The 18,452-nt window shown below is 45.7% G+C and overlaps 1 protein-coding gene across 5 annotated transcripts in view; it reads right to left on the bottom strand.

The window, feature by feature from the left end:
* Positions 1-18,452, bottom strand: part of DIP2C (disco interacting protein 2 homolog C) — a 2,321,522-nt gene that overhangs the window by 768,194 nt on the left and 1,534,876 nt on the right. For all 5 annotated transcript variants that reach the window (XM_069647998.1, XM_069647999.1, XM_069647996.1 and 2 more), the window contains 3 exons: positions 2,748-2,841; positions 2,086-2,205; positions 912-1,026 (listed from right to left, as the gene is read on the bottom strand). In XM_069647998.1, coding sequence (XP_069504099.1) covers positions 912-1,026; positions 2,086-2,205; positions 2,748-2,841 — 329 coding nt within the window. The remainder of the gene's footprint in view (positions 1-911; positions 1,027-2,085; positions 2,206-2,747; positions 2,842-18,452) is intronic.

An 18,452-nucleotide genomic window follows, 5' to 3' on the forward strand; every position in this document is an offset into this window, starting at 1 on the left:
ATACTACATATCATTATTTCTTCAAAGAAGCAACCAGTGACCAATGACCAATATTAATTACAGGGCTATTAGTTGAACTACAATTTTCAAATCCTTCACTTAATGTTAGTTTTTCTATTCCTTTATGATTTACGACTGACACTCTAGATAACATATCGAAACATGCTTGTCCACACTGGCAACTGCGCAATGGTACTGGTAAAAGATGTACACTAGATAAAACACTGTCTCTCTACAAATAATGTACCTTAGCAGGTCCATTGACCAACAAATGATGGGAGGGTATAGCAACCTATTGAGATAAAAACTGAAGCCTAATGATGCATTAATACCTGGACTATAGGGCTCTATCATGTGGTAGGTGACTATCACCCAAGACAGGGAGAAAGGTTGCATAGCACAATGTAGAGTCTAATGGTAACCTAGGGCCTCTTATGATAGAGTTTGTCCATGCCTGCTTACCGAGTGTTACAAAACCACAAATGGAAGCTTAGAATGCATACTTTTACACAGAAGTAGGGCCTGCATTCCATGTTTGGTAATCGGCGTGAGAGCAGAAAACAGGGAAAGGAACAAAAGGGAAGCTTGGAATGCAATCTTCCATTGACAGAGCCCACATTCCACACTGGTTCTCTAAAGAGAGCAACACATGCTTCAAAGTAAAATAATGCATCACATTTAGCTACAGACATTGACAAGAAAGGATCTCTATTCTGTTCAACCAGCTAGCCACATACAACAACACGTATTTAACTCACTAGTGGACCAGAATCTCATGGGTCAGACAGAGCAAGGTTAACATAGATGGATCTATGAGAGTGGAAATACTGATATATTGTGAAACATTCCAAGAGCGTATACTCAATATGTTTGATGGCAGTCATATTTTACGATTTTTGAAAACACATTACCTTCGAATAGCCACAGTGAGTGCCTCCGGTGAACTTGCACAAGGACATATGACCTCTTGCCGTAAGCCTTTGCTTTGGAAGACATTGAGAAATGCATCACATGAAGAAATGGACCCTGTACAAAGAATTTTAGGAAAAGCAATCAAACCGCTGAACCATTCAAAAGGTGTTTAAAGCTGGTAAGTAACACGCACCAGAAGGCAGAGCCTTATATCGAGAAATTACATGAAATACGACCATGGACTTTTAAATGAGTGAACCTCTAATCTAATAACTATTGCATTTACTATAATTGTGTCATGTTAGGCCTCGGGAAAGCCACAGAGCATCCCAGGAGCTATTGTGACACAAATTCATATTTTTGGTAAGCAATACACGTTTTTGCTAATTAGTTTTACAAAGAGTTTTAAAAATAACTGAACAGATATTAAAATATCTCAGTACCACAAGGAAAGTACAATGAATACATTACATGTATTACACCATTGGCTGTATAGATGTCATAACAAGGACAACCCGAAAAGAAATGCTCTCTTTGCACCTAATTTTCTTTCAGACTCATTGTACTGTCAAACAGAAGCTACAACTAATGTTGAACTACATCAAACCAGATATATGTGTAACTTACTGATAAACTTTTAAACCATTTTTTGCATACCTCGCATTAGTTCCTATTTTTGCGGCTATGGGACTCATTTAGTTTTTTCTTCTTTGCGCAGTATTTTTTCCAGATTTAACTTAATTTCCTATATTGCAGGGAAGGAGAAAATATCTTCCCAACACCAGATGCTGCTAAAGACGTGTATGTGGTAATTCTCTGGCGGGGTTGGTAACAGCAGTGTAGACTTCCCTACAGAGTAAACCCCATTATCAGCACTCCACCAAGGAATTGCTCATGTGCTGGATCAGGAACAGTAAAATAAAAAAACCATTGGCAAGGTTTGGTTTTTAATCTCTTGGTGTTCCAAATGTTGCATCAAATTGTCAACTGTGATCGTATGGCCGAGATGCACACTGATATGATAGGTTATTTATAACGTGCTTAATACACATTGGTTTGTCGTCTTGCTTTCAAGGCGAGCACGTTGCCCCTCAGCTATCCTCCTGAGAGGGACCTACTGCTCATGGTTGGTGGGATGCAGATTAACTACTTTCATGTGACTGCCGCACTTACAAGGATTTGCCCCATCCGCCACTATCAGCATCCGCAACGAGGAGAGGTTGATGTCCCTTTGATCTCGATGTGCCACCAGCGCCCAGTGCATGTCTCTGGATTTCACACAAGCGACTTTTGCTGTAAAGACAAATAACGTACAATTGCATAATCACGTAACACGCAAGTTACTACTATATTCAATATTTATTTGGAAAAATCTGAAACAATTATGCCTGCCTCTTTTCTGGAAGGAAATGTCAAACGTTATGCTTCTTAAAAATCTTGCAGAAAGGGCAGCCTCCCTCGAAAAGCTTTACCCCAAAAAATCCTGGCCCAAGCCATTTCCATAGGCGCTTATGACGCTGTGACATTAATGGTTCAGTGGTGGAACTGACGAAATGAACATGATGCACAAGGCAAGGCATGGGAGCTACTTAGAATAAAACCATCTTGCTGAGGGCCCCTGTAGACTTTTCTCCAAAAATACCTACACATTTGGAGATCTGGTGGCAAGTCTTGAATTTCCAATCGATTTCCAAAAAGGTCACCATGTGGAACTGCTGCGTCGGTACAGTACCAACGCAGGAGACGGTATGACTCTGCAGCTCAGTAAAGGCCACGGTATTATTAACTCTTCTACTGCTTGTTTTAAAAATAAATTAAAAAATGGTGCTCCTTACCTTTGTATTGGCACACTTTCTGTATCCATGAAAGGGGATTTACCTTCATTAAGGAATATGGAATGCTTATAACATGCATCATGTTCATGACACTCTGAAATCAAAAGAAAAGACATCTCAGTTTCCAACCAATCATGTGCAGCCCGGTTAGTTAATTATTTAATCGACGCTCATGCAGGTGGGATGGTTTTCCGATCTAAGTTGCACTCTGCCAACAATCACTCCCCATTCTAATCTTCATTATGCGTGTCCGAAGGGGATAAGACTATAGCAAGCTATGCTACAAAAGCCCAACCAAGAGGACTGAAGCCGGCAGAAAAAATAAAAACACATTAATTTGTATTACAAATGACTAATTTTGCCTAACGCACCATTAGTTTCACTATAGACAATAATTAGCCAAATGTATGTTTAGTTTCCACCACTACAGCCTATTCAGTTGATGACCATTTGGTTTATTCAAATGGGACTTTTTGCACAGGCTGCTCATTAGTGTGCTGGCAGATTCAACAAATTAAAACTTGGAATTACTTTTTATTTGCCCTGCATGTAATACAATGGGAAATAAGCAGTGACGTGCCTGCTTATTCAGGCGACATCAGAGGGCATTGACCTATAATCTAGAGGATTTGTTCCGCTGCAATTAGTGCTTAGAAGACACTGTCATGATACAGCACATAAAACGACCATCAGCTCCTAAACAAGTGTATACAGTGGAGCAATTTCACTGCGCCTTAAATCCACATAATTAGTAGCAAGCACATCACGAGAAGTCACCCAAGTCTAGCTATGCCACGCCCGCCAACCGAAGGCAACTATATAAAGCATGCCACTCACAAAATGATTGCTGTCATTTTATAATTTTCAATATGTGACTGGGCTGCTTTTGGCATGCAGCTGATATATTGATCTAGACGGTATATACTATTCACATTAATTTAAATGTACATCACAACACTAATGCATCAGTTAATTACCACATCAGTAGTCCATTGGGTGCAAGTGGTCAGGGGAAACTCTAAGCTCACTGTGAACTTAGAGCACACCTGTTGTAGTTAAGGCCAGGCCGATTCCACTATCTTTTCCATGCCAGCCAGATCAATTAAAAGGAGTATCAATTTCAGCTATGGATTAATGAGTCAATATGCACAATTTTCATGCATAGTGAATTTGATAAAAATGTTCCATATAAAGATGGATGAAGTATAATTGGCTTTTTGTTGAGAGCCAGAGCACGAGAAAGGAAATATTCATAACGTAAAACCAGAAGAATAAACACAAAACAGCTGATTCGGCAATTTACGCATGCTCATGTGTGAAAAAAGGGAGAGGCAGTCCACGCTCACGCTCCAGTCTGGGAAGGAGCAGCCAACCACAATCCTTGCCAGAGAAGAGGTAAGCTCTGTAGTCACAGCAATGGCTCTTAGGACCCTCCTGCTATTTGCTTGTCAATGGGAATACTCTACTGTATAAGTAGCACTGCGTCTACCAGTGCACATCGGTGGACATTTAAACCCATGTATTCTAGTGTCAATGGGGGAACAGGATTAGGCCTTTCTCTGATGGGAAAATGTGGGTACCAGTTTGAAGTCAATAACACTGAAAGATCACCTGTGTCCAGGTAGAAAGTTTGCATTATGAGCTTCGGAAAACTAAATACTCTTCCCATTATTTCTTCATATAACCCTTCCCTTACTACCTCCCTTTTTCCTGGAAATAGACTCTGTCCTATTGTTATAGGGGTGGGGTAATAGATTGAGAATGGCAAAGTAAAGTATGAGGGTTAACTTGTTTCTAAGACAGGCAATGCATAGACTTCCAGTAAGGAAATAGACTAAGGGCCCCATCACGAGTTCGGCGGTATTACCGCCAGGGCTAATACCGTTACCGCCAAACCCCCGATGCTGTTAGGGCCAGTTCAGAGGTTTTGCGGAACGGGAATTCCCCATTGGGCCCAATAGAGAATTTTTGGCGCAATTACCGTCGGCGGTATTACTGCACGGTAACTGCGCCGAAAATCGGCACATTCCCGGCACATTTACCTCCAGCTCAGAGCTGGGGGTAAATGCAGCCAAACCTGTGATTTGGCAGACCCTTAAATGCGGTGGTAATAGCGTTACCGCCAAACTCGTGATGAGGCTGTAAGACTAAATGTAAAGGTATTATCATAATGACAGCCAAAGACTTTCCTGTGTACGTTTGCACTGTTATTTCCTGTAGTCATTTGATACCAAAAACAGCCATATGCAAGGCACCAAGAACCACATCAAGAGATGCAAGACCATTTCATGTGCCCGCCCCAATGGCATTCAATCCTGGTAGTAGAACTATAAAGGAGGTCATAGATATCCTAATAATGATGATGGGCTATTGTTTTTGGGGATGGTAGCGTCGAGAACAGCATATGCGTCCCCCACAGTCCATTGAGTTGCATATTTATAGTACAGAATGTCACAGTGAATTATATACATTCACCATTAAGTAATCCTAAAATGGCAACTAAAATGCAATACCTCAATTTAAATTCACTATCCCGTGAAGGTACAATAAATGTAAAGACGCTTATTTACTTCATTGTCCCCAACATAACAGTGAGCTATGGACAAAAACACTTCTTTAGGGTTTGCATATTTGTACCCCTAATGCAATAGACTTCTCCTGTCATTTAAATCCTTATGAGCTATGGACAAGTGTGTTCGCCCTGAATTCCAAAAGCATTAATTGTGGGCTCTGTCCACTTCTGCAGATAAGCAGTTTTAAAGACAATCCAATTCAAAAGATGATTCATACAAATATCCACAATAATACAACTTCAAGGGAGTGGGAGGATGTGAAGACCATCGAAATGTCCAAACTAAGCAGTGTAAATACATACAATGAAGCTAGCCTTCTGTATCGCATATCAAGAGTATTTTGAGTTATGCGCCTCCCATCCTGTTGCCAAATGGTTAATCTATAATTAACCCAAGGTTGTTTCCCTGAACTTCAAAAGCTCAGGCCGAAGGGCAGCACCTTGTACTGTAAGTGGTGCAACATAATCGTGGACCGCAGAAACATCCGATGCGGTTGGTAGATGGGTACATTCAGGTACGCATCCTTGAGAACACATCCAGCCCCCTGCACACAGAGACACTGCTATGTGTGCGGGAGTAAGCATCTTGAAGCGTTCCGCCGGTAAAGATAGATTTAGAAATGACAGGTCCAGGACAAATCTTGTTACGGTCTCCTCATATTCCTGGAGGCATCTGGAAGGCTCTGAGATCTGGAACCCTGGATGCGTAGTTGCCCAGTGCTGAATAATGAATCTTAGTTATTTGTAGGGTGAGCTATCAGTCCTGCATTTCTTGTGCAGGGGCGCTTGACGTTTGTTGGTGAGCTGTCCGAGTTGCTTCACTGGTGCAGTACGCCTTCCTTGGGCCCAGGCCTGCTGTGACCCCGAATCTGCTGGTAGGCAGGTAGGTTTGTTAATTGTAAGTCTTTGTTCTGTTTATGGCGGGAATTCATTAATGTCTTTATCTCCTCCTTTTCAGGTGCGAAGGTCTTGATGCTGGCGTGCCGGATGGAGAGGCACGTTTCTAGGTAAGAGAAAGCGCGCCTTTATTGTCTTTTAAAGCTAACCTGTGTTTTCTTCTTCTCCTCCTCACAGGCTGCTGTGGTGCTGCAAGTGGATAAGAGCGCGATGAAAAACAGGCCCCCGGAATCCGTTAAGGTAAGTACAGCGCTATGCGGTTGTTTAATATTGAAAGCGAACCTGAATATGATTCTTTTCCTTTGCATATGTTGCTGTGGTGCTCCGGATGGAAGCGTGGCATAGCGTGATGGAATTCAGGTAAGACTGATGGAATTAGATATTTTGGGAGCGCGCGTTCTAATATTGGTTTTTCCCTTTCTCGTTATTGCAGGTAGCAATGTTCGAACAGCAGCTGTGGTAGCGGTTCGCCGGAGGTCCTTAAGTTAGTACTCACAGGTGAGTGATGTTTCTTCTTCTCTCGGTTTCCACAGATTGCAGCCCAGTTGAGATGCTGAGTGCTGGATGGTATTTTCTCAGGTAAAACAGAATAATCTTGTTCTTGCAGGATTACAGGAAGATGCTGAAGACCAGGAGCTGGACACGGTGAGCCTCACGCTGTTGTTTGCAGAATAACACGAAGGGTGTTCTGCAGTCACGGTGTGGTTTATATAGCCCAGGTAAAGTAGTACCAGGGAAAGTAGTTCCAGGCCTGCCACACCCAAAACACTAGACCGCATGGCTTGGTTCTTAGAATTAGACTGTGTGGGTGCTTCCATGTTGGATTTAAAGGCCCATGTACATAAATGGGGCCTAATTTGAACAGCCCTTCCTTTCTACATATGAGCCTGGTGTCAAAGGCGCCAGGACTGGCTCCAGGAGCCCTTTTACAGTGGTTCTAAGGACCTCAGGGTTCTGGTGGGAGCCTGCTTGTGGCACAACTTGGGCCCCCTCACAGTGGTCATGACACTCAGGCAAGCTAGGTTGTTCTTGGGTACCGCAGAAATCCGGGAATAGTACCCACATCCCCTGTCTAAAAGAGGAACCAGTTCTATCACCAGCATCTCAGAGAGCGAAAGGACCTCCCATAAAAGAGCTGGGGACCCAATCTGACAAAGAGGATGAGAGGTTGTATAGGGAAAAGAAGAGGAAGATTGAAGTCTGTGGAGACTACGGATAGGATCGACAGGTTTTTGAAAAGACGCTTCCAAGTGTCCTGGAAAAGAGCCAAACAGTCCTCCACAGGCAAGCTATGTTCCCTGACCTTAACTTCACTGCTTCTTGGCGTCTGAGGCGGGGGAAAAGAAGGGGAGCGGAAAAGCCTGCGCAAAGACCTCCTTTGCTTCCTTCTGTTGTCGCTGGGCGACCTGTCAGGCCTCTGTGTACTGTGGTCCCGAAACCCATTGAAGCCAAAGAAAGCTTGGGGGTTAAAATCAGTCCCGCCCTGGGACTGAGGGAAGGATTTCTGTCCAGGCGTTGTCAGGATAGTCAAGGACTTGGTGGTTTCAGAGGAGGTTTTCTTCTTTGTCAACTGATCATTGGTTGACGAATAAAAAAGGTACATCCCCTCGAAGGGCAGATCCAGGATTCGCTCCTGCACGTCATATTAAAACTTAGTGGCGTGCACCCAGGCCGTCCTTCTCATCTGGACACCAAGGCACAGCCCTCTGCTGGCTGTGTCGATGTTGGAGACCGAAGACTTCATCAGGTCCTGCGCAATGGCCTGGGCATCTGCCAGACCGGCCTCGAAGGAGGCTTGCTTGTCCGAAGGGGGGGGGGGGTCGGGTAGAAATTCCCTGAGCTCCCGGCACAGCTTCTGGTTAGCCGCAGCTAACAGGACGTCTGCATTGGTTTGCAGCAGATGCAGTCCTGAAATTGAATAACTGCACTTTCCCAAAGACTCGAGAACCTTGTCCTCCTTGGAAAGTTAACTGGAGGTGGCTCCCATGGAGAAAGATGAAGATGATGGCTCAGAATATGAGGTCGCAGCCACCACTGAAGAATGCGGCTATGGGCGGGAGGCCAGGAGGATCGGCTCCCCGTCCGTCAGCCTGAACCTGCTGTCCAGGTTCTTGTTTGTCTGGGCATTGGCCCTGTGCTTCTCTCAGATCTCTCACGCCCCCTGCGGGACACCCTTATGGAGAAGGATGCCAGACGGGACCGTGGTGCGCTTACTCAAAATCTCTAGTAGCACTCCCGACTACTAAGGGGCTTCTTCTGGCAGAAGGACCCCCAAGAACTCTGTCAGGCCCTGAAGGTGGTCATGAAAGGCCTTAGCGGATGCTGAGGGTTCATTGTCCTGGGCGTCATCGTCCTCACCCCCCTTTTTTCACAGACCAAGGGGAGGCTGGGCCCCGAGATAGCACCAACGGGGTCCCCCCATAAATCAAGAGCCGAAGACCATTCCAGCGGCTGTTGAGGGGAACATCGGTGGTAAAGGATGCGGTCGAGGGGTCTCAACAACCGGTAGGGCCTGGTCCGGGGGAGTGACCGTCCGTGGAACCATGAGGTGTCTCATCCACTAGTCCTCAGGGATCTGTCATCCAGGTGGCCAGGACACGGCCATCACTTTTGGATCCAGTTCCTGGGGGGGGGGGGGACCAGTGCAGGAGGATCACCTGCGTGAGGGGTCTTCCGGGAGTGGGACACCTGATGGCGAGACACAGTATCCCTCTCCCTCCTACACCTTTACCCCCATCCTACCTAGTAGGATATATGGGAACTCTACCCCCACCCCCAACCTCTGCTTTCCCTGCATGAACACTTTTACACGGACAGCCCACCCTGGAAGAAAAACAGACACACCCGAGCAGTGTGCCCAACATGTCCCACTACTATGGTCGGGCATTTACTGGTAACCATTCACACCTGACTTCCATTAAACTTCCCCACACAGATAAAAGGTGGAGCACGAGAGCACACTCTGAGCGAGGCAAAGCACAAAAAGGAACAGGAGTTCCGAAATGGCAGCTGAACGAGGGAAGAAAGATGGCAAACCAAGAAGGGTGCACAAGGAGGGAGATACCCTTGACCTTTCCGACAGAAAGCCGTTACTTTCTAGAAATCTTCTGATTAAAAAGCGGGAGGCCAAGAAACCAGACTGAAGAATCCTGCATTGTGTGTCAGAGATACCTGGGGCTCTCCTGCATGGCTGACCGAGTCAGGGAGAGCAGCAGTCGCTGTGGTACCGTCCTTGGTTCCAAGATCAAAGAAAGATCAACACAGCCGGTGAGTTGGAGAGATCGATGCCAGACCGGTCTTTGTTGAAGTCAAGGTTGCAAGCGACAATACATTGCATGAAGAACAAAAAGATACAGATTGGTAACGCGTGTGATGAAAGATGTGAGGAAAGCCTAATGGCTGATGGATGTTTGAACTGTAGCAAAGAAGATAAATATTCGTAACAGAGTGGTCCGGCACCGCGAGTGTGCTCAATTGAAGGTCTCTGTGAGGTATTCAGCAAAGAAGTGGCAGAAGCAAAAGTAAAAGACAAAGAATGGGAAATCGAGTGAATCGAAGTGGTACTGCGACGGTTTAAGCAAAACCCATTGCAAAAATTGAAAGTCTTCAGTGTTTGATATAAAGGGGTCTGAGCCCGAACGAGGGAGATCCATGGTCCGAGCCTGAACGAGGGACACCAATTGCCAACCTGTGAATGTGAAAACCCTGGTAAGAAAGCAACTATGGTGTTTGTTACATCAGGCTCTCTCCAATAAGAGATTGTCATTGGGAGAGAGACATTGGGAGAAGGCCCAGGTACCTGTGCTGCGAACAGTTTCCTTGTGGCCAAGAAGCCAGAGTGTGTATGAAGCTCAAACGTGCCGCCTTTTCCCGTGCTGAAAACGTGGGGACGGTGTTAGGGAGAATTCTCTGTAAGGCTAATTTCCCAAACCTAGTGAGTCCCCCAGCAGCTTTGCTGGATTTTTGGGGGTTTATTTTTTTTCTCTCCTGCTAAGAGTGAGATTCTTTTGCTCCCACTCTTAGACATGATTTGAGGTGTTCCTTTAACTTTCCATGTGTTTTATGGGCTATGGGGTCTTTTACTCCATAGGGTCTCATGTGTTTTTTAATGTGGGTTACACAACACCCTCCATGCCATAACCCAGGGGTGTCGTAGCGACCCCCCAACATAGACTCCATACACTGGGACTGACTACTGTCTCCCAGGGCATGTAAAGTGACCATTGGCTTTACTAGTCCCAAATTATGAACAGAAACCAGTACAAACCATCATATTGTGGACGTACTGGTTGGGGCAATTCGATTGCCCCAGGGTCTGTTGTTCGAGGGGGCACGTCTCCGTCCCCCCGGATCGAGTTTTGGCTGGTGGCAGTGGATACTACTTTTTATATTCGACCGCGAATATATCTCTAAGGGATTTTCCCATTGTTCGAGGCTACCAACTTTAATTATTTAATTCTTATAGCCTCGAACATACCGCCGGTTTATTTATTTAATATTAATTCACCGGTTGGTATTTTTTGCCAGAACTCGATTGTAAAATGGCGTTTGTGTTCTCTTCTGTGACTCCAACCCAAGTCGAGCCCTTTGTTCCACTTTTTGGCGGGCTTCTCCACAAAAGCCTCCAAAAGTGGTGCCACTCTGTCTGGGTACCACAGGGGGTAGGGGAGGGGGTTTAGGCACCCTGGACTGAGTTACCTTGGTAACTCAAGTCGCACTCTTGTGTGATTCGCCCAAGTGGTGAGCCGGCCGGCTCACCACTTAGCATGTTTGATTGACAGCTAGGCTGAGTGAATGGGGGTGTGCTATATAAAAGCAGGGCTTTGGGGACTGGAACTTCAGAAGTCACCACAGGACCTAAGAATCCGAGGAGGGAGAAGCTGAGCCGACCTGCAACGACGACACCACCGGTGGAGCCCTGCTGAACCGTCTCACCACTTTTCCCGACGACAGAGGAGATCTCCAGTCCGGAGAGTCTTCTTCCCTTGACTGGTGGGGATAACCAGTTTTGCCTTCTTTTCACCTTCCTGGAGCATCTCGTGGCCGCCTTGCCCGTGCCAAGCACCCCGGCAACCGGAATACCACGCTTTACCACTACCTCGAAGAGAAGGGTAGTACACTTTAACCGGAGGACTCCGCGGCTGGTTTCTTCCCGGGTAGTGCAACGACCTTCATCTTTCCTCCGCGGCGAGACCTCTTCTTCCTCTGGACGAAACACCGACTTGCACCTGCTGCCAGGAACAACTGCCCCCGCTGGAGCTCCCTTCCCACTTAAGGTACTGTGTCCCGCCTGGCTTCCCTTGCGACAGATTGTTCGGGGTGACAGTAAAGCCTCGACTTTCTAACCTGGGCTAGCCTGGGACAACCTAGCTAACTTTTCCTGACTTGAATTTCACCCTTTTTGTGCAAACTATCTACAAGACTCTTTGAGCATAACCCCACTCTGTGCACCTGGACCCCTTCTGCTTGCTCTCTCCAAGAGTGGGCCTGGCAATTGACTTCCTTGCTCCCCAATAGAACTCTGCCTATCCTGTCTTACTGTGGTTCTTTGAGAAAGTATTGAAACTTGTGTGCTTCTTTAACTCTGCCTTTTTCCCTCCCTTTCTTTACAACTTATTAGAGTGTCATCTTATGTTAAGCGCTCACCTCTGTCTGAAAATAAGTGGTGTTTCTCACTAAGACTTGTCTAATAAGTGAATAGGGTTGTATATATATGATAGTGACTGTGCTGAATTTACTTACCTCGTTTTTGCTAGTGTAAGCTACAAGTGTGTTTTTAAATAAATAATTATATACTTTTACACCAAAGCTCTGGTCAGTGTTTGTTTGTACTACTGTGTCTCTGTACCTATTGTGTATACTCTGTATACTGCCTAACTCTTCTTGAGGGAAGTCTGACTGCTCAGCCACAGCTACCAAGTGGATCTGTGTGGTACAGACTGCTACCAAGTGGATTTACTGCCAAACACCTGTAGTCTTAAATCTTTTGCAGTGGTCCCTAAGGGAACTGCACAGGTTTCTGCCTAACAGACGGGAAGCCAACTGCTCAACTATCCTGACATATTATTTCTTCAACACTTTCTTTTGCCTACATTGTTGTCCCACACCATTTGTATTTAGAAGTGAAGATTGGCAATAGGTTTATTAGTATAAGCCCTTTTATTTTGACAGAGACTCATTCCACTAGGAGTGCGTTATTATTATTTTGATGGTCATAGCTTGCTCACATCCTTAGATTTAGGATTCGACAGGCGTTTAACCAACCCAATTAAGTTTGAACAAGCAGTCCTCGCAAGCCGCCGGGTCCCTAAAGGCCCAGCCCTCCAAGGCGCTGGGTCTCTGCTCCTGGTCAAAGCACTGAGGCGACTGAGGCGTGTAGCCGTAAGGCTGTGATGGGTAGATGTACCCGTGAGGAGACCAGATGCCTGTACTGTACAATCCGCGACCGCTTCATGTAGAGCCCATTCAATGGGCGAGAGCACGAGCAGGCCCGAGTTGGATCCAAGATGGCCGCCAGCCTCGCAGGGGCCACCACGTGCCTCTCCACCATTTTTAAGCCTTGCACCACGCCCTGTGCGGGAGGGCGCAAAGGCCCTGAGCCATGAGAGGCATTAGATATGGGAGGATACACCCTGGGTCTTGAACCCTCAGCAGAAGCGTCGACCTCAGAGATCACGCTGATAGGCGCTGAGACCTCGGCTGGATGGCCGGTAGTCCTAACGCCCTGACTGTCGACCCCAGACCTAGATCCGGTAGGCTGGACACCCTCGGGAACCTGTGCCGGCAGCCGTGCTGGATCCCTCCGAGGACAGACTCTTGGAGTTGGCACTCGATGACCCCTTACTCCTTGGGGTAAGAAGAGGACAAGCTTGATTGCCCCTCCAAGGACAGCCGAGTAGGACCCCAAGCCCCTCAGCTATGTAGCCAAGAGCCTTAGAGGTCTTGGGTCTGCCAGAACCTGAATCCGGGGAACCCCTATCCCTGGGAACCCCGGGGAAGGAGTTGCTGCGCTGTGGAGCCATGCTGAACAGAGGGTCTACTTGAAGACAAGGTCCTGGAGACAAAGACCTTAAGGTGGTGAAAATCTCCCTCCACTGTGGCAACCGATTATTCAATGCACTGTGGCCAAGAGCGCTGCCAGCCGAAAATGAGTTCGAGGGCTGGTCAGGCCCCAGAAACTCTAGACAGACTGCATGGGGGTCCGAGGCCGAGAACGATCGGCTGCATGAGGCACATCTCATTAATCCTCCTGCAGCTGACATGTGCCGGGGGAGGCGAGGAACCAAAGGGAAGTTAAAGATTGAAAAAACAGAAACGGGGAGCAAGCATGAAGCTAAAAAAGTCCCTGTGGTGGCTGCCAGGTCCGACACCGTCCGTGCAGAAAAAGTGACTAAGGTGAGTTGCCGGAGGACAGGGCCTCGGTGGGGCGTTCCCACGCCGAAGGCCGTGCCCCTGCACGCTATACTAAATTTAAAGGGGGAGCTCAATGTTTCACTGCTAAAGGTTCTGGTACCGTCCCCATGTTGAGAGACGCCAACTAGGATGGAGGAAACGGGATGGGACATAGGAGGACATTCATTTTGTGCTTTAAAATAAGTAATAACATGCAGATTCTTGCTCACATGAGTTAAACGCAAGCAGTGCACACAATGAATATTCTACCATAAACAGTTCCTGTCAATTACTGGCTGCAATGTGTCACAGAAAACTACTCTGCAAGCAAGGAATTTGAAAAGCTCTTCACTGCTTTAGTTAAGCGCTGCAGTGACCGCTGAAATTCTCTCTGCTGGATCAAGCAGGGGACATTGTGATGTCATAACAAGCGTAAAAACTGATTACAGAGCAGTCGTGATGTCATTTTATTATTACAAGTGTAAGAGTACAGGTGGCATTGTGATTCATATAGACCTTTATTTGAGATGAAAATAAAGAGAACCTACCTTTTCCTATATCGATGGGGGGTTTCCCTGTCTCAACTAAAGTGATAATGAATCTGTCCAGGATGTCTTAGTAACTTAAAGAGTCCACCGTCCTATGTCAAAATGTCCCCATCTATGTCCCTTACACTTATAACTAAACTAAACAGTTGTACCATAGTTCTTGGTCCAGCAGAATGACTCCTTTATCCTGAAATAGGTGGCACAGTTCTGGTTGAAAGAAAATATGACCCCCCCTACCCCTGGTTTTAGTGCTTCATGAACAAAAGGGCTGTAGGTCCTCTAACACTCTGTGTCACTAAGTTCAATACTTTGTATCTTGAGGGGGGGGCATGATTCCCTTCTTCAGCGTTGCTTTCCCAGTTCACAGCACCAGAGGGGAATGGCTCCATTCCTCTGCTTTCTCAGGTTTTGTTTTACAGTTACCCCCAGGGGCAATGACTCCCTTCCCCTGGCCTTTCTCAGGTTTTACACCTGGGGGAATGACAAGGATCAAAATTAGGATTTGTTGACCAGGAGCAAAACGCATCTCCTGGGTATCTGGCATCACCTGTCAGGCAGGAGCTACCTCTGTGGAACAAGAAGCCAGTCCATAGTGTGCAGCAAAGCTAACATGTGCACACGATGCAACATCTAACTTGTTGTCCATTACCTATTATATAATATGCTTTAAATACCTCTTAAGCGTGTCCTTTAAACAAATTACCAAATACACAGTTAATATCACATAGCAACATTTGTATGGCATCACTTGCCTGGGGAGTCAAAGGTAACTCCTGTTAGCGGTTAGTTTTAAGCTAACCAGACTCCCCTTGGCTATAACCAGGAGCTAAACTAATGCCAGCTCCTGGCAATTTCAAACCCTGGAATCACTTCCTTCCCATGGCCTTTCTCAGGGTTTGTTTTACAGTTCACAGTGAAATGGGCCCCTAGGCCACTAGGGTTTTATTGCAAAGCAAAAGTCTCAGTTGTCCAACTCGGTCGCATGCCGCGCGATGTGTATCTATAGACCTCGAGGGACGCAAGAGAGCGAATTACGTACATCAGTTACATATATACAAAATGCATATCAAACAATCAGCTATGACATGTTTAACACCCCCCTTTATTGGGTTTCTTTGAACTTGGTGTGATGGACATCTCCGACCACTATGACACCTTCAAACATCTATTCTAGTAACAATTTGCAATTTGTGAGTGCGAAGGCATCTTTCGGTTATTGAATAGAACACAGCGCTTCTGTTCTTGGAAGCGAACTACATACAGGGGGGGGGGGTGTGGAGGCCGCTATTCGCGTCCTGGGAGCCGACATGCTCTAGTGGGCTCAGCAAAGGGGGGCATAATTCAAGCCTTTAGCGGTATTATTCTAACATATTCTACCATATAACGAGACTGGCTGGCAGCTGTGAAATGATTAAATACCCTGCTGCTCTGCTTCAAGGCTATATTCGGGAGGGAGCCGGGCATTCTTCCTGGCGCTGCCTACGTTTGTGTTTCAGCGAACTCTTGTTATCCTTACGGCCCTGCGGCCTTGTCCTTCTCACATACGGACAACAATGTTTCACAGTCGAGCAGTGTAAGCGGAAAATATCCTGCAAAGCAATAGGAACAGAAAGCAATGAGCAATGGTTAGAAAACAAAATGGCGATTCTTGTTACATTAAAATGGCCGTTCATTGGCAAACTCGAAAACCTATATTTTGTCATATCGTGCATGAGACGGTTGGCCCACGGCCACCAAAATGCGTTTGCGGTCTCAAAGTAGAGGTATCTGTATTTCTAGACTGACAACAGCACCAGGGGAAATTACTCCCTTTCTCAGGCTCTATTTTACAGTTCACAACACCAAGGGGACTCACTCCCTTCCACTGGTCTTTCTCAGCACAGTTCACAACACCAGGGGGAATGACTCCCTTGCCCTGGCTTTTCTCAGCACACTTCAAAACACCAGGGGAAATGACTCCTTTCCCCTGGCCTTTCTCATGAAGCAAAGAACCACGTTTGATGAGGGTCTCAGACCCAGGTTTCTCTTCTTCCCCCAAGAGTACATGGTATACTCTTCTGCCAAGTACTACGATGCAGGGGATGGTTTGCAATCTCCTTTTGTTGTTTGTGGGTGCAGATCCCAGACCTGTACTTCGCTGTGACTTGGGTTTTGGCAGACCTGGTTCACTCTCCTACCAGGTACTGCCACGAGACAACTGGCTTGCAATCTGCTTTCTCTTACTGCCAGCTTCAACAGTGGTTTGCGACCAACCACTGTGCTGAGGAAGAGAACTCTTGAGGCACTTGCTTGCTTCTTTTCCTATTGCTGTCACAATACAAGACTTTGTTGTTCTCCCGTTACCTCTTTCTTTGGTGCTCTTCGCCGGGTCTTCGGGACTTGAGTTGCCCAGTCTATTTTCGTTCAGTGAACTCCTGCATTGCTCTGCTGCAGGATGTTGCTGGTGGTCATGGTATTCTTCTGTGAGCATTCGATCTATCCACTTCGGGTTACGCATCAGCCTCCCTACTCCCAGTTCTGCTCTGGAGTCGTTCCAACCCACTGGACCAAGGATTCCCCTATTCAGTCTCTGGACTTGGGGAGTGGGTTTCTCATGGCTTCATTGGCGTCCTTGCATTGAACTGCCCGGGCTGGACTCACTATCCTACTGGTTGGCTGGGTCTCTTCATGTGGCCCTTTGTCTATTTTCTATTGGCTGGTTTCCATTCTGTTTTAAGTCCCTTTCAAATGCCTTTGGCCCTTCGATCTTTATTCCCCTGCACATCCTCCTCGTCCCAGTACTTCCATTATCACTTTCTCTTGGGTAGTCCATGTACTTCCTTGTTTCAGAGAAAGTCAAGTATATGGACCTACATGGGTAGGTTAGGTATATGACTGGGGTTTACAAAGTGGGAAGGTGTATATTGTGTTTGTGAGAAGTATTATACTGCGTCTCCCTTAGATGTTCGTCCTGGTCCCTAGAGATGGAGTCTCTCCCTATGAGATCCTCCCGCTGTGTACCACCCCAAAGGGAACTATCTGGTAGTGGCCTCACCTCCCTGGCCTCATGGAAAGGGGCTCCCCCTCAGGGAGAAGTGACGACATCGAAGGATTTGACAAAGTCATTTGTGATGTCACAACTAGCCTGTAATGAGAACATTATTTCCAGGCTTTTAGACAGATCTTGCAGGCTGCCATGTATTATAAACCCATAAAATACTAAACTCATTGTATAAACATACAATAGCAATTTTAAATTCAAAATCTCATTAGCCTTACTTTTATCTAAAATATCATTGACAAATTAATAAAGGGCTCCCAAAGATTATCAGAGTTAAAGAAATCCAAATTATGCACAAAGCTTCTAAAATGCAAAATTATTTTTTCTGACAGAGCAGTAGACTGTACACCAAGGGTTTAGTAGTCTCTATGGTTCCAACTCTCATACATATTCTACATTCATAATCTTTTGGTTGCTTCTTTTCCCAGGGGTTTATTACCTTCCTTGTAATGCAATAAATTGAACCTAAATTAAATAAACGTCCTTTAAAGAGTTTTGTGTGGGCATTTCCTTATAGAAAGCATTACAGTTCTAGCTTTCAAGGGGAAGAAAGCATTACAGTTCTAGCCTTCAAGGGGATCTTCACACATTCTCTATATTAGCTTTTGCCAGTCAGCCACTCAGTGTTTTCCAGACCCACAAACTACTTTTTAAAATCTTTTTCAATGACCATGATAAATCATCCTGTCATCCTGACATATAAATAATATTAACTGTATCAGAGAGAACCCACCCCCATGTTTTATATTAAATGCTTTGACCTCAGCAATAGTAGGTTTAATTCTGTTTTATGCTCTGCTCTTTATTTCTCGCCTGTGTTGGTATAAAAATAGACTCCTAGATACATCTACCAATTCAGTGTTCTCTATCCCTACTTACCACTTAAAGGATGAGATTTTTTTTTTACTATAACATTTCAATATTTGTTTTTTTGTCCATTTACTTCCAGTTTGTGTTCCACACTAAAATTAATCACCCTATTCAACAAGCGCTGTAGGCCAATGGGGTTATTGTCCATAAGTACCAAATCATCTGCATAGCCTAACCAGCATATATGTTGGGTACCTAAATTAAGTGTGGACATCCTCCAAACATTTGTCAAGGTCCAATAAATACATATTGAATAGTTAAGGTGTGAATAAGCATCCTTGCTTAACACCAACAGAATTCTCAACAGGACAAGCACAAGTTTCTGCTAAATCTAACCGGACCCTGACTTTCGTGTCAAAAAACAACACTTGCAGTAGGAACAATAA

Source organism: Ambystoma mexicanum, chromosome 2q (assembly GCF_040938575.1).
Source record: "Ambystoma mexicanum isolate Mex_15411 chromosome 2q, UKY_AmexF1_1, whole genome shotgun sequence".
Lineage (NCBI taxonomy): Eukaryota > Metazoa > Chordata > Amphibia > Caudata > Ambystomatidae > Ambystoma > Ambystoma mexicanum.